The sequence below is a fragment of the Myotis yumanensis genome, unplaced genomic scaffold, assembly GCF_028538775.1.
Source record: "Myotis yumanensis isolate MYYU_CA2020_CCGP unplaced genomic scaffold, mMyoYum1.0.hap1 SCAF_1, whole genome shotgun sequence".
Lineage (NCBI taxonomy): Eukaryota > Metazoa > Chordata > Mammalia > Chiroptera > Vespertilionidae > Myotis > Myotis yumanensis.
Window position 1 is genome coordinate 184,715,322 of NW_027223752.1, and position 22,752 is coordinate 184,738,073.

Genomic DNA, 22,752 nt, shown 5'->3' on the forward strand with positions numbered 1-22,752 from the left:
TGGGTGGCTGGGGGCTGTGGCCAGCCTGCAAACAGCCATCAGCCCCTCACCCAGGCTGGCCACACCCTCATGGGGTGAGGGTCCCTGCTGGGGGGCTTGGCCAGCCTGCAAACAGCCCTCAGCCCCTCACCCAGGCTGGCCAGGCACCCCAGCAGGGACCCCCACCCTGAAAGGGCAGTGGCCAGCCTGCAAACAACCATCAGCCCCTCACCCAGGCTGGCCAGACACCCCAGCAGGACCCCCACCCTTATCTGGGACACCCTTCAGGGCAAACCAGCTGGCCCCCACCCATGCACCAGGCCTCTCTCCTATATAATAAAAGGGTAATATGCAAATTGACCCTAACAGCAGAACGACTGGGAATCACTGGTCACTATGACACACACTCAATGCAGGCGCTGCCCCCTGGTGGTCAGTGTGCTCCCACAGGGGGAGCTCTGCTCAGCCACAAACCAGGCTGCCAGCTGCCAGTACAGCGGTGGTGGTGGGAGCCTCTCCACCTCCTCAGCAGCACTAAGGATGTCCTACTGCAGCTAGGCCTGCTCCCTGCTGGCAAGTGGATATCCCCTGAGGGCTCTGACTGCCAGTTTAGGCCCTGGGGAGCGGGCCTAAGCCAGCAGGTGGTCATTCCTCGAGGAGTCCCAGACTGGGAAAGGGCACAGGCAGGGCTGAGGGACCCTCCCAAGGGTCCCTCCAAATTTTTGTGTACCGGGCCTCTAGTATAAAATAACAATGAATATCAACTGTAATTGAATATCAACTGAAAAAATAAAAGGGTGCTTTTATTTATTTTAAGTACATAATAACCATTCTGAACATTCTGAAGTAATGTGAAGCTGGGGGCTTCTAATGGTTTCTTTCACATGATTGTCACTTGGTAGATAAGCAATATGTTTATATTTGCATGTAGAATTTAATTAGCCAAAAAATAGCAGCATGTCTGTTTATTTAAGTTTCACAGAACATTATCTATGTATTATGTGACATAGTAGTCAGTTATAAGTTTTTAAGTCAATGAGAATAAATGAATTTATTAGAAAATCCTAAATGTGATTTACTGTAGAAAATTATACTGAAAAGGCATGACTTAGATTACTGAGTTGTCAAACTTACTGTGATAAGATGTACCCTCAGTGTGTAGATTGTATAGAGCTTTTTAAATTAGTCTGTGCAGCCCGGCCTGTGTTGCTCAGTGATTGAGCATCCATCCATCCATGAACCAAGACATCACCATCAGGGCACATGCCCAGGTTTCAGGCTTGATCCCCAGTAGGGAGCATGCAGGAGACTGCCAATGGATGATTCTCTCTCATCATTGATGTTTCTTTCTCTCTCCCTCTCCCTTCCTCTCTCTCTAAAAATCAGTAAAAATAAATAAGTTTGTGCAATAAGTAGAAATTCAGGCATATTTTCTGAGCAGTTTAAAGCATCATTTTATTCAATATTTGAAAAATAGAGGTCTCAAAATACTTCTAATTTATCAATTCTAGCTTGAGTACTCTATAGTTAACTCTTTCTCTTAGTTAATTTAAAAATAGCTCAGCAATCTACGTACTTCCTATTTTAGACTTTTGTTCTTTCATTTGGTTAATCAGTATGATCATGACACTGGTATAATAGCTAGTTACAATAGTATAATTTTGTAATGAGAGGATTAATGCAGCAAAATTAACCTTCCCCATTTGTCTGCCTGGTGTTGTCTTATCCATAACAGGGATAATAAATATAAAACCCAGCACCTCCAGGGATTTCCATGAGAATTCAGTGACATGTTTCTGAATGCAAGGTTAACTAGGAAGGATGTTAACCTAAGAGTCAGAATTCAGGTGTCCATGAATGACCTAACCTTTCTAAATATCAGGAAAAAAATGATACAATCTTCTGTAAAATAAATAGATCAAGTTAGGTAATTTTGATTTTCATTTATAATTCAAAATTACCTATTTCTCATAGCCTACTTTACAGCGTTATGGTATGGACTAGTGTATATAGCTTTATTCCACACAAAGGGACTATCGAATGTCTTTTTTTTTTTTTGTCAGGAGTGTTGAGGTATTTTGTATATATATAATACCTCAGTTAATATATAATACCTTTTAGTTATACACACATACACACACACACTAGAGGCCCGGTGCACCCTCAGCCTGGGAGGTGATCGGGGCCGGGAGGGGCAGGGGGAATGCAGGAGGTTGGCTGTGGGAGCGCACTGACCACCAGGGGGAAACTCCTGCATTGAGCATCTGCCCCCTTATGGTCAGTGTGCGTCATAGCTACCGGCCGGTCATCCTGTCCTAACGGTCGCTTAGGCTTTTATATAGATAGACTAGAGGCCCAGTGCACAAAAATTTGTGCACTCGGGAGGGGGCGGTCCCCCAGCCCGGCCTGTGCCCTCTCGCAGTCTGGGACCCCTCGGGAGATAACGACCTGCTGGCTTAGGCCTGCTCCTGGGTGGCAGAGGGCACGCCCAATCCCTAGATGCAGCCCCTGGTCAGGCTCAGAGCAGGGCCGATTGGGGAGTTGGGGTGCCGTCCCGTCATGCACAGAGCAGGGCGGATCGGGAGGTTGCGATGCCACCCTCAGTCACGCTCAGGGTAGGGTCGATTGGGGGGTTGGGGACCGCCCCTGTCACACTCAAGGCAGGGTCGATGGGGAGGTTGCGGCGCCACCCCCTGTCACGCACAGAGCAGGGCCCATCAGGGAGTTGGGGCACTGCCACCTGTCACGCACAGAGCAGGGCCCATCAGGGGGTTGAGGAGCTCCCCCCTGTCACTCACAGAGTAGGGCCGTTAGGGGAGTTGGGGCACCACCCCCTGTCACACACAGAGCAGGGCAGATCAGGGGGTTGGGGCGCTGCACCCTGTCACACTCAGGGCAGGGCCAATGGGGAGGTTATGGCTCTACCCTGTCACACACAGAGCAAGGCCCGTGGAGGGGGGTTGGGGCACCACCCTCTATCACCCACAGAGCAGGGCCGATCAGGGGGTTGGGGCACCGCCACTGTCACACTCAGGGCAGGGCCGATGGAGAGGTTATGGCTCTACCTGTCACACACACAGCAGGGCCCGTGGGGGCGGGGGGTTGGGGCGCCACACCCTGTCACACACAGAGCAGGGCCGATCAGGGGGTTGGTGCACTGCACCCTGTCACACACAGAGCCGCAGGGCAATCGGGGAATTGGGGAGCTCCCCCCCATCAGGCACAGAGCAGGGCTGATCAGGGGGTTTGGGCGCTGCCCCCTGTCACGCTGATCCCGGTGCCGGGAGGCGTATTACCCTTTTACTATATAGAATAGAGGCCTGGTGCATGGGTAGGGGCCGGCTGGTTTGCCCTGAAGGGTGTCCTGGATCAGGGTGGGGGTCCCCACTGGGGTGCCTGGCCAGGCTGGCTGAGGGGCTGAGGGCTGTTTTCCCGCTGGCAGTTGACTAAAAGCTCCCAACCACTCCTTGTTTTCTTTTTTTTTTTTTTTTTATTCTGGGCCAGCTTTAGCTCTGAGGCCTCGCTGCTGAAAACATGGATACAATGTTGCGGTCCAGGGCTGACTGAAAGCCAGTTTTGTTTAGCTTCTTATTTGCAACATAGTAATAGTTGCTTAGAGTTGCAGTTGAGAGGCCAGGAGGTGAGGCGGGAAACGTTGGAGTCTGCAGTTCCTGGAGGAAGCAAGCCTCCCTGCTTGCTTCAGTGCATGGCTGCCGGCCGCCATTTTGTCTGACAGTTAATTTGCATAAGGATGCGCTGATTAGCCAATGGGAAGGGTAGCGGTCGTACGCCAATTACCATGTTTCTCTTTTATTAGTGTAGATATTTACATATACATAAAATCTATCCATTGCAAGTGTTGGATTTGATGATGGTGATGGTACAACCATATATAATTATATCATGATAATCACCACCATATCATGATAAGAACATCCCATCCTCTAAAAAGTTTCTTGTTGCCCTTTGCATTCAATCCTTATTTCCCTACCCCTTGTCCTGGTAACCACTGTTCTACTTTGGTTTCACCCTTTTTAGAAGTTCATAAACTGGAATCATACAGTATGTAGTTATTTGTATCTGGCTCCTTTCACTTGAGATTCATCCTGTTATTATATCCTAGAGGCCCGGTGCACAAAATTTGTACACTGGGTCGGGGGGTGGTTCCTCAGCCTGACCTGCGCCCTCTCGGGAATTGGGCCTAAGCCAGGAGTCAGACATCCCTCTCACAGTCTGGGGCTCTCACAGTCTGGGACCCCTCACTCCTTACCGCCTGCCTGCCACAGAGGCGGGAGAGGCTCCTGCCACCACCTCTCCTCTTGCCAGCCATAAGTCCAGCTTCTGGCTGAGTGACACTCCCCCTGTGGGAGTACACTGACCACCAGGGGGCACTTCCTGCATTGAGTGTCTGCACCTGGTGGTCAGTGTGCGTCATAGTGACTGGTCATTCCGCCATTCGGTTGATTTGATTATTAGGGTTTTATTATATAGGGTACCTGAAATTTGTTCCGTTTTGATACTAGGTAGTATTTCATTGTTTGGCTCTCCTACCATATATGACCATATGGGACCCTTTGTTTTTTCTGCTCCATTGGTTAATGTGTCTTAGCCAATACTACGCAATCTTGATTACTGTATCTTTAAAGTAAGTCTTGAAATAAAATCACTTAAGTTGTCCAAGTTTGTTCTTCCTTTTCAAAATTATTTTGGCTACTCTAGGTCCTTTGGACTTTATATAAATTTTACTATTGAGTTTTCCTATATAATAAAAGGCTAATATGCAAATTGACCGAAAGGCGGAATGACGCACACTGACCACCAGGGGGCAGACGCTCAACACAGGACCTGCCCCCTGGTGGTCAGTGCACCCCCACAGGGGGAGCGCCGCTCAGCCAGAAGCCAGGCTCACAGCTGGCAAGCACAGTGGCGGTGGCGGGAGCCTCTCCTGCCTCTGCAGCAGCACTAAGGACCCCTCGGACCCTTCTGGGGATGTCCACCTGCCAAGAGGTCCCGAACTGCGAGAGTACCGGCGGGGCTAAGGGAACCCCCGCCCCCCCCCCCCACACACACACACACAGTGTGCATGAATGCCGTGCACTAGCCTCTAGTTGAAAACATAAAAAGCCTGCTGAGATATGTTGATTGGGAGTACATTGATTCTATAGATCAATTTGTTTTGGGGGAGAATTGACATCTTGAGTCCTCCAATCCATGAAGATACAGCTTTTGATTTATTTGAGTCTTATTATTTTTCTCTCAGCAATATTTTATAATGTACATTGTACAGTATTTTCAGTGTTTTTGTTAAATGTATCTTAAATATTTTTTTTTTTTGATACTGTTGTGAATGAAACTGTTTTCTTCATTTCATTTAGGATTGCTTGCTGCTAAGTTTAGAAATGTAGTGTTTTAAAATATCCTTCTTAACAATGACTTTGTTCAATTTGATTATTTGTTTTAGTGGGCTTCACGGGGTACATTTCTTTTTCTTTTTTTTCTTTTTTTTAATCCTCACCAGAGGACATGCTTAGAGAGAGGAAGGGGGAGAGACAGAGAGAGAAATATCCATCAGTTGCCTTCCATATGCGCCCCAACCAGTAATTGAACCTGCAGCCCCAAGGTGCAAGGGGTGATGCTCCAACCACTAAACCACTCCAGCCGGTTAGGGGTGTTACATTTCTTATTAATCTAGTTTGGATAAGAGATGATGGACTGTTGTACAGAAATGAAAATTAGGAAAGCCAATTGTGATGATGTCCTGTGTAACACTGATAGAATGAGGCAGTAATAGTCTTTTACAAATTGTAACTCTTTGGTTTGGACTATTTATAATTTGGGGCTGTGCCTATTCTGATATACTTATACTATTTATCTTACTTTCTGCCAGTTATTTGTTCAGGGTACTTTGGGAAATATTTTCTCTGATTTCACTGATTTCCTTTCATCATCTATCAAAAGAAAATTCCTGTTACCAAGAAATTTTTACCCATTTATCGATAGTTACATTTAAAAGAGGATACATTTGCCTTTTGTTGCTCTATACATAGATATAATTTACTTATCTCATTTTTAGTGTTGTTTTTATATATAACTAGAGGCCCGGTGCACAAAAATTTGTGCACTCGGAGGGGAGAGGGGGTCCCTCAGCCCATCCTGTGCCCTCTCGCAGTCTGGGACCCCTCGGGAGATAATGACTTGCTGGCTTGGGCCTGCTCCCGGGTGGCAGAGGGCAGGCCCAATCCCTAGGTGCAGCCCCTGGTCGGGCTCAAAGCAGGGCCGATTGGGGAGTTGGGGCGCTGCCTCCTGTCATGCACAGAGCAGGGCAGATCGGGAGGTTGCATTGCCACCCCTAGTCACGCTCAGGGTACAGCCGATTGGGGGGTTGGGGCACCGTCCCCTGTCACACTCAAGGCAGGGTCGATAGGGAAGTTGCAGCGCCACCCCCTGTCACACACAGAGCAGGGCCAATCAGGGGCTGAGGAGCTCCCCCCTGTCACACACAGAGCAGGGCCGATCAGGGGGTTGAGGAGCTCCCACCTGTCACTCACAGAGTAGGGCCAATAGGGGAGTTGGGGCACCGCCCCCTGTCACTCACAGAGCAGGGCGGATCAGGGTGTTGGGGCGCTGCCCCCTGTCATGCACAGAGCAGGGCCCATCAGGGGGGGTTGGGGCTCCGTACCCTGTCACACACAGAGCAGGGCCGATCAGGGGGTTGAGCAGCTCCCCCCGTCACGCACAGAGCAGGGCCCATCAGGGGGTTGGGGAGCTCCCCCCTGTCACACACAGAGCAGGGCCGATCAGGGGGTTGAGGAGCTCCACCCTGTCACGCACAGAGCAGGGTCAATCAGGGGGTTGGGGAGCTCCCCCCTGTCACGCACAGAGCAGGGCCCATCAGGGGGTTGAGGAGCTCCACCCTGTAACGCACAGAGCAGGGTCAATCGGGGTTGGGGAGCTCCCCCCTGTCACGCACAGAGCAGGGCCCATCAGGGGGTTGAGGAGCTCCCCCCTGTCACTCACAGAGTAGGGCCGATAGGGGAGTTGGGGCACCGCCCCCTGTCACACACAGAGCAGGGCGGATCAGGGGGTTGGTGCGCCGCCACTCTCACACTCAGGCCAGGGCTGATGGGGAGGTTATGGCTCTACCCTGTCACACACAGAGCAGGGCCGATCAGGGGGTTGGGGCGCCGCACCCTGTCACACACAGAGCTGCAGGGCGATCAGGGGGTTGGGGAGCTCCCCCCTATCAGGCACAGAACAGGGCTGATCAGGGGGTTGGAGCGCCTTCCCCTGTCATGAACAGAGCAGGGCGGATAGGGAGGTTGTGCCCCCGCCCCCTGTCACACCCAGAGCTGCAGGGCGATCATGGGGCTTGGTCGCTGCCCCCTGTCATGCTGATCCCGGTGCCGGGAGGCCTCGCAGCTCCGCTGATCCCGGTGCAGGGAGGCATATTACCCTTTTCCTATATAGAATAGAGGCCTGGTGCATGGGTGGGGGCTGGCTGGTTTGCCCTGAAGGGTGTCCTGGATCAGGGTGGGGGTCCCCACTGGGGTGCCTGGCCAGTCTGGCTGAGGAGCTGAGGGCTGTTTTCAGGCTGGTGGGTGACTGAAGTCCCAACCGCTCCTTTTTTTCTTTTTCTTTTTTTTTTATTCTGGGCCTGCTTTAGCTCTGAGGCCTGGGCTGCTGAAAGCAGGTTTCTGGCCTTTGTTTACCTTCTGTATTTGATACAATATTGCGGTCTGGCTGGCTGAAGCCCGGCTGACTAAAGCAGGTTTCTGGGGTTTTGTTTAGCTTCTATATTTGCAACATAGTTGCTTAGAGTTGCAGCTGAGAGGCTGGCAAGTCAGGCGGGGAACGTTGGAGTCCGCCGTCACTGGAGCAAGCAAGCCTCCCTGTTTGCTTCAGTGCATGGCTGCTGGACGCCATCTTGGCTGGCAGTTAATTTGCATATCGCCCTGATTAGCCAATGGGAAGGGTAGTGAATGTACGGCTAATTACCATGTTTCTCTTTTATTAGATAGGATTAAATTGTATAGAAATCAAAAATTTCAAAGATAAAGTAAACTAAGTTATTAATAAAGCTGGGAAACGTATCTGTTTTGATATGTTAAAGCTTGAAAAAGACTTCTATTTATGAATTGTACAGCAGGAACTTTTATAAAACGTTGTATCTTCACCAGCAGAGAGATTTTTCTAAAGAAATAAATTTTTAAAAATGGAACAGTCCTTTCCTTTAAGAAATATGCCTGCTGATTAATAACAACTCCATGGTGATTTTTCATCTTAATTATTCCAGAAACACAATTGGGAGGTTGTGCTTCATAATTCATGCCTCTTCATAGCTTTCAAATTTGTTCCCTAAGCAGAGTGAGTGTTTTTTAATATTTTTAGAATAAAGAATATATCTCTTCATAAGAAAAGAATATGTTTTTATTCAAGCCAGTAACTGAAGTGCTCTGCAGTCTCTGTCATGGGCTTACTGTGAAAAGCTCTTGGTCCACGTAATCTGGGCTGGATGCACACGTGGCCAGGGCTGATGTCCAGCTGGCTTGCTGGAATGTAACCGTTCACATTGTTTAGCCAGCCTCCTTCTCACTGGTCATTCACAAGTGTAATTTAGTCATTATTTTCATCTTACACTTTCTAAGCATGTATTGATTTCCTTCCTTGCCAGCCCTACTGCTACAACCTAGTTGAGGCTCTGAAGATCACTCATCTGTATGACCATAGGTGTCTTTTTACCTTTTCATTCTTCTATTCATCTCACCACTTCAGAACCATTTTCTGCAATATTTCATAACTGATGGCTTCGAATCTAAAAAATAATAATATTTAGTGTCTGAGTATGGAATGAACTCTTCAATTTTCTTATTTAGACCTTTATTCATATTGCATTTTACTTATGCCTGTATCATTTAGGCTCTTTTTTCAAACACGCACTTTTACATTAGATTCTGAAAAGAAGAAAGCTCTATTTTTTGTTGTATATTCCACTATCCTTTCACACCTTAGATTAATTAATTTTCTTTTGTTTTTGCTTGTATAGACTTGAAAGTAATGAGATGGTAATTGTCATCTGTTAGAATGATTTCCTCACTTTACCTCTATTATTTTTAGCTATTTGTATACCAAACAGATTGGAGTCAGTTAATGTAAAATTTGAAACTTATACAGAATAGATCTGTTTAGTTAAGATATTAGAGCAGTCTCTTAATTATCTTTTAGATTTAATTATTATTCTCCTTTCTCAATTAAATATTGTAGAAATTTAATGGTTATGACAGTCCTGAATAACTACCTGATAACATCAGCTTTCAAAATATACTTCAAATTTATATGCTACTTATTTTGGTGTTACTATTCAGCTATTCCTTTAGATACTTTTTCTGATAGAAAGTCAGCTGATCAAATTTGTTTAGTTCCATTGTACATAAGATCTACTAAATTTGAAAATGATATTACAAATAGAAAATTTTCTTTTTCTGGATTAGTCACAGGAAATGATTGAGTTTATGTACAGTAAGACTGATTAGTAATTGAATTTGTTAAAATGCTCTGTTCTTGAAGCCTGTGATGGAGACTAGCAGTCTCTATGTTCCTTGGTCATTTATATGATCAACCTATTTTAACTACATTATGTTCATGGTCCCTACATGAATTTGATAACAAGTAGGATTAAGGATGGATCAGGGCAGATTTATTACTATAACTAAAAAGAAATTACTAAGAGCCTAATGTTCTGCTGACTACTGCATTTTGAGTGTTATCTTTGTATGCAAGATTACGACATTTTACATTTGATTTAATTGTGTGTATGTGTATGTGTACACATTGTGTTCATTTCAACTCTTTGTGGTGGACAACTTGTTCTCGGGTTGGTTATTAATATGCCTTGTCTTTTGTCAGTGACATCATTGGAAACCAATAATGAAGATGAAACTTAGGAAAATCCAAATTTTCTCATAGTACCCTAAACTCAGCTCTTTTTAACTTTTTTCTTTATAATGAGACTCGATAATGTCACTTAGCAAAAAGATGCAAAATATTTGTTAGAGTTATTCTTTAACTTTGTCACCTTTTTGTCACATATAGTCAGACTTTTACATTTGCATGTCAATCAGTCTGTCTAAGCTTATTTTTATCAAGTTTTTTTAAAAAATATTTTTTTATTGATTTCAGAGAGGAAGGGAGAGGGAGAGAGAGATAGAAACACTAATGATTAGAGAGAATCATTGATCACCTGCCTCCTGCATTTCCCATTGGGGATGGAGCCTGCAACCTGTGCATATGCCCTGACCGGGAATTGAACCGCGAACTCCTGGTTCACAGGTCAGTGCTCAGCCACTGAGCCACATTGGCCAGGCTAAGCTTATTTTTTAATCACCTGCTGGTAGTAAGAAAGTGGAGATGTCCTCAAAAAGAACAAGCATACTATTAATGAGGAGCTAGAAGTAAGGATAAATCTTTGGTATTTGCCACATATGGGATAAATTTGTGTTGTAGATAAAATTGAAATCATATATAGACTGAAAATTTTTTGATCTTTGCATTTTTTCAGATAATGCCCAAGCTAGGGACTCTCAGCAGTCTTTCTAACCCATTTTATATTTTTCCTAGTTCTGTTTATCCTCTTTCTAAAATCCAGCTTATTCTGTAAGGCTCTATGTTCATTTTTTTGGTCACTCTTGCAAATGCCTCATATTGCTCTAGATTTGAACCTGTGGATAGTTTTTAGAGGCAAGCACTTGTTTTCATGTGCCTCAAATACTTTTTGTGTTAATTTCTTTATAATTATTGTCACTAATTCACCTCATACAAGCCATGGGTACAAATTTAAAATCAGATGTTTAAAAATATAGTTAGTAAAACAAATAAAAATAGCTAGTAGTTGGACATGGATTGCTTTAACAAGCATATGTAAAAAAATTGCAGTTTTAGCTTGAAAACAAAGGAAATTTCCAACTTAAAGTTCTAATGTTTTAATTTTAAGAGGAAAACTGGAAACTAGAGACTTTTTCCCTCCCTATTTTCCTGCTGTCATTCTTGCTATTCTCAAACCTGTTACTTCTTCAGCGTGAAAGTATGAGAGGTAACTTCTTATAGTCAAGGTCAAGGTTACAGATAATAAAAAGCAACAGCCCTTCTCATTTTCAAACTCTGAAGCCTCAATCTATATAAGATGCTTTATTTTCTAAAATAGTATAATGTTTCAACATACACTATTCTTGAACCAGAATATCCTCAATATTGCATTACAAGTTTAATTGGTGTTATTTATCTTTAATTAAATGGCTGAACCTGATGAAGAAAAATAAGACCTTTCATAAAACCAGATGTGTTTTTGGTCAACAGTTGATAAATGCTACAATTTGCAATGTTTAAATAGACAAGGTTGCCATGATTAAACTATCACATACATCTACTTTTGTGTTCTTATTTTCTATTACAGGTCACAGTGTGAGAAACGTCCAAGCCTTTGCAGTTCTTCAGAATGCATTTTTAAAAGCAAAAACCAACTTCCTTGCCCAGATCATCCTTGATGCCATCACAAATATTTACATGGCTGACAATGCCAATTATTTCATCCTTGAGTCACAGCACACATTGTCACAGTTTGCAGAGAAGATTTCTAAACTCCCAGAAGTGCAAAGCAAATACTTTGAGATGTTGGAGTTTGTCGTTTTTAGCTTAAATTATATCCCTTGTAAAGAACTTATTAGTGTTAGCATTCTCTTAAAATCTAGCTCTTCTTACCACTGTAGCATTATTGCAATGAAAACACTCCTGAAGTTTACACGACATGACTACATATTTAAAGATGTGTTCAGGGAGGTGGGCCTTCTGGAGGTCATGGTAACCCTTTTGCACAAGTATGCTGCCCTCTTGAAGGATCCAACTCAGGCACTAAATGAACAAGGTAAAGCATTTTCCATAATTTTATTTTTTTTAACAGAGGTCTTGGGACAAGGTGTTCTGTTCATGGTTTGCCTTTCATTTGGTTATTAGCTTGAATGACTTACTGATGTGCATTATTGTGACATCTTTGTGAGTATTTCCCAGAGTTAACTTGTTCATTCTGCCTCTTCTCGGGAGTTGGGGAAGGAGTGGGTGGGGCCCAGAAATATGTCATTGTGGTGGAAGAAAATTTAAGGTAAAAACTGAAGGAAACATGATTCACCTGACTGGTGTCTACTACTATTTTTCTAGAGGGATTTTAAAAAGCTTCTAGAAGCAATTGGGATGTTTAGGTGCCTTCACATGTCTTGGTTAACTATAGAGAACAAATAGTTATATCTCTTCAGTAATGTTATGTATACACACATCTAGTATCATTATGTATCTTAAATTTTATGTTTTTCACCCTTTCTGATCAATCTGATGAAAGTGTGGTAGTATATGGCACTTAAAAGTTAAGTATTAAGTGTGTTGAATGAATTAATGCAAGTTAAATAGATAGCACTGTTCATAAATGTTTCTCTTTGGTGCATTATAATCTAGCATTCTCGTAGGTTGTAATATTATAATACTCAAACTTGAATTGCTAAAAAATTAAGAAAACTGTCATATGAAGCAGATATTTTGGTGAACCTCCTTTACAAGGAAAGCACCTGTGAGAGAATATAATTAATTTTGATTGGCATTTTTTCTTTTCAATATTTGTTAGATAACTAACTTTCTAGCCTCACCAAAATAAAATCGTAAACATGGATTTTGACCTTACTTTTGGTTGCTGGTAGACATGTGTATCATTTTTAAAGGTTGTATTATATGAATTGTATTAGTAGTAAGCGTGAATATTAAAGAAATACTTTTTAAATTATTAAAAGAAAATTGAATAAAAAATAAGCTTATAACTTTTGTGATTTAGACTTCTGATCCTTTTTCCTAGGGGACTCAAGAAATAATAGTTCAATTGAAGACCAAAAACATCTGGCTTTGTTGGTTATGGAGACCTTGACATTGCTTCTTCAAGGATCAAACACAAATGCAGGTAATTAGGAAAGCTTCTAGCAAATGCTTTGAGAGGATATTACCTCTAATGATTCTTGCTTTTGAAATACTCTTATCACTTACGAGAAAAAAACTATTGATTCAGTGATGGTGCTATCATATCTCTAGAAATGCAATACTTTCAATCTTTACCAATATATTATGACCAAATATTTAAGTGTTATTTCAAAAAATGTTCTTATATTTCATTGTGTGCCTTATGTTTGAAGTATTCTTTTTTCTATTTTTTTACTTACATAATACAGGTTCTGAGTCTAATAAATTTATTTATTTAAATATTTTCCAAAATATCTGCTTCATATGACATTTTTCTTAACTTTTTTAGCAATTCATGTTTGAGTATTATAATGTTACAACCTAGGGAAATATTGAAAAATGATTCTCTAGTAAAGTTTGCCTCTCCCAGGTAAATTGGATTCATTAAATCTTTTGCTTTACCTTTGGTCTCAACTTCTCTTCAGTCCTTTTCTACCTGTCATTAACACAGTCCAACTGTATTTATAAAATATCACTCTTGCTTTTTAAAAAGATACTTGAAATTTTAGCCAATGTCAGAAACCTCTCAGGAACAGTGTGCAAACAACTTGAGAAAGAAGTACGTGATAGGGAGGTGAGTTCAGATGAGTGGATTATGCATAGATCATATAGAGTTTTTTAGATCATGCTGAGAAATTTGAATTGCATCGTAAGTATTATGGTTGTCGAATCTTAGAGGGAATGCTGGGTGGGGTGGGGAGAGATCAACCAAAGAACTTTTATGAATATATGCATAACCCATGGACACAGACAATAGTGTGGTGAAGGCCTGGGACTGGGGAGGCGAGAAGGGGTCAATGGGAAAAAAGGGGAACATATATAAAACTTTCAACAATAAAGATTTAAAAAATAAAATAAAAATATTGTTATGGGATGCTGTAAATCAGCGGTTCTCAACCTGTGGGTCGCGACCCCTTTGGGGGTCGAACAGCCCTTTCACAGGGGTCGCCTAAGACCATCGGAAGACACATATATCATTACATATTGTTTTTGTGATTAATTACTATGCTTTATGTCAATTTATAACAATGAAAATACATCCTGCATATCAGATATTTACATTACGATTCATAACAGTAGCAAAATTACAGTTATGAAGTAGCAACGAAAATAATTTTATGGTTGGGGGTCACCACAACATGAGGAACTGTATTAAAGGGTCGCGGCATTAGGAAGGTTGAGAACCACTGCCGTAAACAAACGAATGAATGAATGATTGAACTAGCAAAGGCACAAATGCATGTCTGTTTGTCTGAATGCAGAAGAACTCAACATTCAACATAGGGGGTTGAGGGAGGGGGAAGGTAAGAGATCAACCGAAGGACTTGTATGCATGCATATAAGCATAACCAATGGACAGAAGACACTGGGAGGGGGATGGTGAGGGCATGTACGGGGGGGGGGGGCGGCGGGTGAGTAGGGGAGACTGGGGGAAGGTCAATGGGGAAAAAGGGAGACATATGTACTACTACTTATAATACTTTTAACAATAAAATAAAAAAATTTTAAAAGAAAAAACATCTATTTAAAAAAATAAAATATATTGTGTGTCTTGTGCACAATGCCATGTGTTAGAGATGTAAAGATAAGATAATTCTTTTCCCAAAGGAATTACAACCTAATTGGAAATATAACTGTATAAGTAATTATTTAAATGCATTTTGGGCAAATGCCAAGGCAGAGTTGAATGAATTTAGTAGGTAATTCAAACAATTAATATGATGAGATTTAATGGATATGATATTAACAGGTTGTCCATGATATAATGCATAATCTCCTTATTTCTACTAACTAGGTTTAGTTGACTGAGATAGTCAGAAACATAATAGGGGTATACTAACAAGAATTCTTTGACAAATTTTTTGGTGACATGACCCACAGTGAGGGATGGAACAATTCTAATCTATGAGAGTGGAGAGCTTACTCTATGTGACTGAAAATCACTTTGACTGCTACACATTTTTACAAAATTCTTTTCTCATCAACTGTCTTCTCTGTGTTAAGAAAGATATTACTAACCCTGTGATTTCAGGCACTTAAAACAGTGCTTTGCTCATAGAACTATTCGAGACATATTAGTAATAATGATTACCTCATGGGCACTAACGCAACCAGGAAGTAAACATGGTCTTCCATGTGCTAAATTGCAAGCACGTGACTTACACTCATTTCAAGGTCATATAATTCCTAAAAAGTTAGCAATTAGAAAATCACTAAATAGAAAGGACAGTGGCTGCTACAGCAAAATACACTAACACTTATTCTCTCAGGAAATACTTATTGAAACACACACCAGAAGGAAATTCGAGTTTAATGGGAGACCAAACATATAAGCAAATAATACTAAGACTTCGCTTTAAAGTACTATAATATAAAATGGCATATGCAAGGTATTATAGAAGTGCAGAGGAGAGAATGTTTAGTTTGGAGGAAATGCTAATTCGTGATTTAGGTCACTTGGTCCATTTTTTAATATTGAAGATGGTATTTGATGTGAGAACAGTATCACTTGTGGGCTGGAGCACAGTCTATAGAGCTGGGCTATCTAGGCATAAATCCTACTCTGCCCTTTGTCAGCTGTTCGGCCTTGGCCACATCACTCAACTTACTTTATGCCTCATCTCCGATCTGTACAATAGGGGATAAGGATTAAATAAATCAACTGAGTAATGCATTTGGAACAATTGTTTTTGTTTGTGTGCTTTACCTAACTAAAAAGTTTGGTTCCTTATAATTTTTTTCATCGGAGAATAATTTTATTTTATCCTTTTCTTACTATTTTGGAAACCTTGTTTAGTTTAAATCTCATTTATTTAGGGTATTGTTTATCTAAAAGCTGTTTATCTAAAAGATTGATTTTTTAAAATCTTTTATTTATTGATTTTTATAGAGAGAGAAAAGGAAGGGGCGGGGGAGAGAATGGAGCGTTGATTTGATATTCCACTTATTTATGCATTCATTGGTTGATTCTCATACCAGTATGTGCCCTGACCAGGGATCAAACCTGTATGTAACCTTGGCATATTGGAACCATGATCTAACCAACTGAGATACCTGGACAGGGTTACATAAATTGATTTCAAGTATTATTTAGTTTAAAGACTTGACATAAAAATATTGGGTCCCTTTGGTTTCTACCTATGAAATTTTTGAATGTTTAGATTTGGATAATTTAAATGTGGTGAACATATCAGGACATTAATCTTGCATTTAAGGAATCTAGAGAAAATTTGTATATGTCTTTGCTGACACCCTACAGTACAATTTTGTATTGTAATTTAAAAGGTGAAATAGGTGTGTAGGTCTTATTTGCATTCTTTTGAGCTACTCTTCATACAAAAAGATCAAATTTTTCTCCCTTCAAGGAATTTTCCGAGAATTTGGAGGTGCAAGATGTGCACATAATATAGTGAGGTACCCCCAGTGCCGGCAGCATGCCCTGATGATTATCCAGCAGCTGGTGCTCTCTCCAAATGGGGATGATGACATGGGCACGCTTCTGGGGTTAATGCATTCAGCCCCACCCACAGAACTGCAGTTGAAGACTGACATTTTAAGGGTAAGAGTGTGTGTTACTACTCTTCTACTACTAAAATATGTGGTTATTTTTAACTGACTTAAAACTATTATGAACTATTCTTGCTGTTTTCTAAAATTACGTCAAAATAGTAATAGCAGAAGAAAAGGCGGTGTCTTTAACCTGGCCTCCAAGGCCCTGGGGATATGTTTTCTTCCCCCCTGACTTCCTCTCCTAGTATCTTTGCCCCATTCTTGCCACAGATATGACAGAAATAATAGCTACTTTCTAGAATCATATTTCTTTTAACATTTACTTTATTCAGTTACTTTCTTATCAATATTGAGATGTTTGCATTTTTTTCTTTATACTATTGTATATTTCATCCTATTTTTATTGAGTATAATTTTGAGTATGCATTTTATTTTAAAAGCAATATTAATTTGACCACAATTTATCTCTTAGACAAGAAGGAATTCTACATGCCTGTCAACATTGGGGACATTTGTATATTTGAAGGGATCATTGGGAAAAAAAACAAGTACCTTCAAAAGGTGTTTAGGTTGCTAACATTTTTAACATACATTTTCCTCTTTTCTTGGTTCCTTTTTAATTGGATTTGTAACATATGTGTAGGTAAAGCCTCTTCCCAAAGTATCTGTATATGGTGTATTTATAGCAATTGAAATAGTTTATGTCTTGGCTGTCCTGATTATCTGTCTCATCCTTTCTAAACTAAATTAATTTATATACAGGGTGTCCCAAAAAAACGTATACATACTTTTTTCCTGATAGCTCAATTGATGTTTCTTTCTTTTCAGATTTAAACCATTGAAATTAGTAATTCAAAGTATGTATACATATTTTGAGGATACCCTATATACAGACAGTCATAAGTTCTTGTGACTGTGTAAAATTATACTAGATTATGTATTTTACTTATTTAATAAAAACATTACTTTGTAAAAGTTACTGAATTCATTGATAATATTATTTATCACAGAAATAGGGAAATCTTTTCAGCCAGGATTTGGATATAGTCTTATTGTATCAAAAGGAATACATGTTAGTATTTCCTAAAATTATCTTCTGCCTCTGTGGCATTTTTTAATTGGCAAAATATTTGATATGCTTCACAGGACTGGTTTTTTGTGGGGTTTTTTTGGGTAAATGATAAAAACATTTATTTCAGATGTTCACAGAATGGTGGTATAGCCCTTGGACATTTCCTGTATGATTTTATTTTATTTTACTTGAATTACAAGTTTATTTTCTTGTCCCCCATAGGCCCTCCTGTCAGTTCTTCGAGAAAGCCATCGGTCAAGAACAGTTTTTAGGAAAGTTGGAGGCTTTGTATACATAACGTCCTTGCTTGTTGCCATGGAAAGATCTTTGAGCTCGCCACCGAAGAATGGCTGGGAGAAAGTGAACCAGAACCAAGTATTTGAACTTCTCCACACTGTGTTCTGCACATTGACTGCAGCAATGCGCTATGAGCCAGCCAACTCTCATTTCTTCAAAACAGAGATTCAGTATGAGAAATTGGCAGATGCCGTTCGGTTTCTTGGCTGCTTCTCAGACCTAAGGAAAATAAGCCCCATGAATGTCTTCCCCTCAAATACCCAGCCATTTCAGAGACTTTTAGAGGAAGACATAACTTCGATGGACTCGGTGTCACCCACTTTACAGCACTGCAGTAAACTCTTTATTTATCTCTACAAAGTAGCCACAGATTCTTTTGACAGGTATGGCTCTGCTCTGTCAAAAGCTCTGAATTAAAAGGGTATACTATGTATGACTTCAACATAGAGGCTTAAATTATAAGTTAACCTGAAGGAAAATGAAAACAAATGAATCTTCTCTCTCCATTACTTGTCTATCACTTGTTCTGTGAATATTACTATTGCTTTGATGTTAAGTTTTTCATCATAGTCATCTGTGTATTATTTGTAAATCAAGGGTCAGTTAACTCTTTTTTTTAATGTATTTTTATTGATTTCAGAGAGGAATGGAGAGGGAGAGATAGAAACATCAGTGATGAGAGAGAATCATTGATTGGCTGCCTTCTGCACGCCCCCTACTTGGGATTGAGCCTGCAACCTGGGCATGTGTCCTTGACCAGAATCAAACCCAGGACTCTTCAGTCTGCAGGCTGATGCTCTATTCACTGATCCAAACTGGCTAGGGCTACTCTTGAAGCAATTTTTAAGAAGTTTACGTTAATGGAGTGATGTTTACTATTGTTTTCTTTTTTCTTTATTCTCAACAATGTTAGATACATCTGGACTTAAGGATATTAGTGATAATAGGAGAACATGGTTATGATCGTATTTATATCCAAACACTAGATATAGTTTCAACATAATCCTCAAAAAGTGATAGAACTCCCTATCAAGAGATAATTTAGACTTGGTTACTCATTCTCCATTAAACGAGTGCCAAGTCGCTGTGCTAGGCATTGTGGGTTCAGCTCAGCACGTTCAGCTCAGCACCAGATGACCTGGGTCATGGCCATTCTTTAGCTTAAATATAGACATGTAAATAAACAGTTACACTGATAAAATCTCTGATGAGGGGAATCCAGAGATCTAAGGGAGATCATAGGAGTGTCACTGCTTTCAATTAAGTTCTCACTGAAAATAGTGTCAGAGTGATCATGCTGCAAGTTTCTCCCAAGCATTTTCACTTTACAGTTACCATTGTTTTATTTCATAAAATAAAATAATTATTTTTATATTGTTCCCCATAAATTAAGCAAATAACCGTGTTGGGTAGGACGTCTATTAGATTTTATACCTTTCATTATTGAATATCTACTTTGAAATATCTATTGAGATGTTTCTTGCTTCTTAATATTTTTTACCTTAATATTTAGAGAAGAAAATACAAGTAACATAAGAAAAATTGTTTTCCAATTTTTCTCATCTCAAAAATAAAAATGCATATTATATTATTATCTCATAGGAAACATAGGATAATGCTGTATTCATCGAATAAGCAATTTAAAATAGAAATTTTTAAATTTTGGATTCACCTTCTTTTTCCTCAGTTTCTATTTATCCTAGTTAGTATGCCTCATTTTTAGTTTGCTTTGTCAAAAACAGGGCTTACAGCACTCTGTTTAACAAATGTGTTAAATGTTAACATTAATAGATAAGCATTGGCTGTAAGCATGCTTTCCTGTTTCCCTCAGTGCATGTGTTATAGTCTTGTTCCTTGTTCCTGCTGAGAATGGAGGACATTTCTAATTAAACTTTTACTGGTATTTGTGAAACTAACCAACTGCCAACCTGGTGCTCTCTGCTAACCTCTCTAAACCACCCTGTCTGTTTTGTTGTCTGTAGTCGTGCAGAACAGATCCCTCCTTGCCTGACAAGTGAGTCTTCTCTCCCCTCTCCCTGGGGCACACCAGCTCTGTCCAGGAAAAGGTACTGATCTTACAACAGAAGTTGATCTTTGTTTGTGTGGGGGTTTTTATTTTTTGCTTAATTATATGCTAATGTGATGATTGTGCTTTGTAACTTCAATTTTTTTGGCTTTCTATATATGTATTTTGTTTGTTTTAATAGTCAACTTCTGAGTATATGAGTAAAATGTATTGATACTATGAAGATAGAAAGGACATGTGTCATCCAACTCTATTATTTAGACTAAAATATGCATTTTGCTTTAGAGAAGCATTTGTTTTATTAAAATTAATGTAGAAATGAGGACTTAGTGCCTCTTTAAATGGAGTACTTTCCTGATTTTTCTTTTTACTTTAAATGTGCCTGGGGATCAATTTTGTTTGTTTGTTTCTCCTACTGCTTTCAAATGAGCATCACAGCACCAGCAGGGAAGTATGTGCTTTCTCAGTCAGGTTCGACCAATTTAAATGTGGTGCTGTTATAGAGAGGTGTCAAAGCTAACCTCTGAAAAGGTGAAGGAAAAACCTATCCCAGTTCTTGCTTTCATTGGTTCTGTGTAAATCTCTTCCTAAGCCAAACTAGTCCACCTAATACATAAAGCTTATAGACTATAAAGAACCAGCAGTTAGTTGGCAAGAGTACAGTTAAAATCCATCCATATTCCATAATTATGATCCATGACTATATTCTGTGCACTTGGAACCAATTACTCTTACTTCCCCAGTTTTCCTTATGACCAAGTACAAGTCCTTAGGTCTGTGTTAATCTTCCACTGTGGCTTTTTAAAAATAAATCCTGATGTCCCTTTTGTTGTTTAATTTTATTTCTATTCTGATCTTGAAACTTCATTATAATTGGAGTTTTTATATCAAAAGTATTTGTCACAGACTGTATTTTAATGTATTTCAGTAGTAATATTCATTAGGTGTATGGACTTATGTTTCTCTTTTTTCTTAATTTACACTGGGGCTTATAGCTCATTTTCTTCCAGTAAATCATAGCATAGTTCAGAATATTTTTAAATGAATGTAGCATTTTTTAATATATTTGTATTTGAAAACCACTACTTTTTTTTAAGAGCATTTTTTGTTGTTAGTCCTCACCGAGGATATTTTCCATTGATTTTTAGAGAGAATGGAAGGGAGGAGGAGAAACACCGATGTGAGAGAGACACATCAATTGGTTGCCTCCTGCATGGCCCCAGGACCTTTCAGTTGTGGGCTGACGCTCTATCCACTGAGCCAAACCAGCTCAGGCTTTAAGAGCACTGCTTAATTCAAGAGACTGTAACATCAATTTGAGGATCTGGTGCTTTTTTTAAGTTGCTAAAATGAGAGAGACCAAAAGTATTCATTGGGTTTGAAGATTTATGTGCTCTCTCTATTATATAGAACTGCTACTGGATGTTAGAAAATTAGTTTCAATGACTAAATAGTTTTAATTATTTTTTAAAATCACCTTTATAATTCTGTCATAAATGTAAAGGCTTAAAAAGTACTATATTTAAAAATATATAACCCTATTTAACTATTAACTAAAACTGCAAAATACTTTTAATAGAAATTTACAGATTAAAGGACCCCATTAAAAAAAGAAATCCATTAGAACTTAACTATTTTTTAAACAGCATTTTATTTCAAATCATGAAGAATTATTTAAAGCTTTAGATCAGAAATAGTTTGTCTTCATTTGCAACATAGCTACCTGTAAGGATGCCGTGTCTTTGATTTAAGGGGAAACTACCTGGAATCTACATCCTAGTTGAGTGAATCTTGTCCATTAGAATTCTAATCCGGTTTACAAGTTGATGTCACCTCAAGGAAGCTCATGATAATATTAAGACCACTGTTGACATTTTAAGGTTGTCAATCTGACTAGGTTACGTACATTTTACTAAGTGATAAGAATCATAAACTAATAAGAAATACAATGTTTTTATTTTACACTGCAATATAGTAACTTCCAAAATTAAAACAGCTTGAGAACATAAATTACATCAGCTCATGGGCATCTTTTTCTTGCTGCAAAACATGTTTTTGTTGGCAAAAGGAGAAACTAACATTGTATTAGTTTTTATGGCTTGTATTCAGGTGTTAAGGAAGTTTTGTACTTGTGATACTTCTCTGGTATATAAAATCCTAGAGATTCTTCTCTATTTAGTTTAAGAATTGGGGGGAAAAGAGCTAAGAAACTTCATAATTTGAAAACTAAAACTGATAACCTTTTTTATTAATTATTTAGAGGAATAATGGAATATGATTATAGCTGAGTGATGTTTAATCAGATTTAGAGGAAGTGAAAACAAAATACAAAATAATAACCAGGACACTCCAGAATATATCTGCAATGAAGAAAAGGGTGGCAAGTACCAGTTATCATTCAAACATGGTGTCCATTACTTAGTGCTTCTGCACACTTGATGATAATTATGGCAGAGCAAATTCTGGATTTAAAGATTTAAGCATATATATCCAAAGATGTAGATAAGTTTATATACGTGTATTCTAAGAGCTTAGATTGAAATATGAAAATAACAATTTCTGTAAGTTTTAAAAGAAAGTACAACATAAAAATTAACTAAATTTTGAATGTCATTTTATCCTGTCTTTGCAAATGGTTAGGTTTTGCTCAGAAATTATGCATTGAATAAGTTTACTGTAATCTCTACAGTTAAAAAGTGGTATGCCTGTGGTGATACCTAAGTGACTTCGTAAGAATTAGTGTTGTAAAATGCTTATAAAAATAGTCCTAATTTTAATTAATAAATACCATGGTTTAGTTTTCTACATTGTTTGAAATATATTC

The 22,752-nt window shown here is 39.6% G+C and overlaps 1 protein-coding gene across 6 annotated transcripts in view; it reads left to right on the top strand.

The window, feature by feature from the left end:
* The window catches only part of WDFY3 (WD repeat and FYVE domain containing 3), a 274,072-nt gene that overhangs the window by 129,783 nt on the left and 121,537 nt on the right, over window positions 1-22,752 (top strand). For 5 of the 6 annotated variants that reach the window (XM_070393429.1, XM_070393438.1, XM_070393454.1 and 2 more), the window contains 5 exons: window positions 11,426-11,893; window positions 12,866-12,967; window positions 16,389-16,582; window positions 17,828-18,285; window positions 19,885-19,968. In XM_070393429.1, the coding sequence (XP_070249530.1) occupies window positions 11,426-11,893; window positions 12,866-12,967; window positions 16,389-16,582; window positions 17,828-18,285; window positions 19,885-19,968 (1,306 nt within the window). The remainder of the gene's footprint in view (window positions 1-11,425; window positions 11,894-12,865; window positions 12,968-16,388; window positions 16,583-17,827; window positions 18,286-19,884; window positions 19,969-22,752) is intronic. The other variant, XM_070393464.1, reaches the window with a different exon arrangement.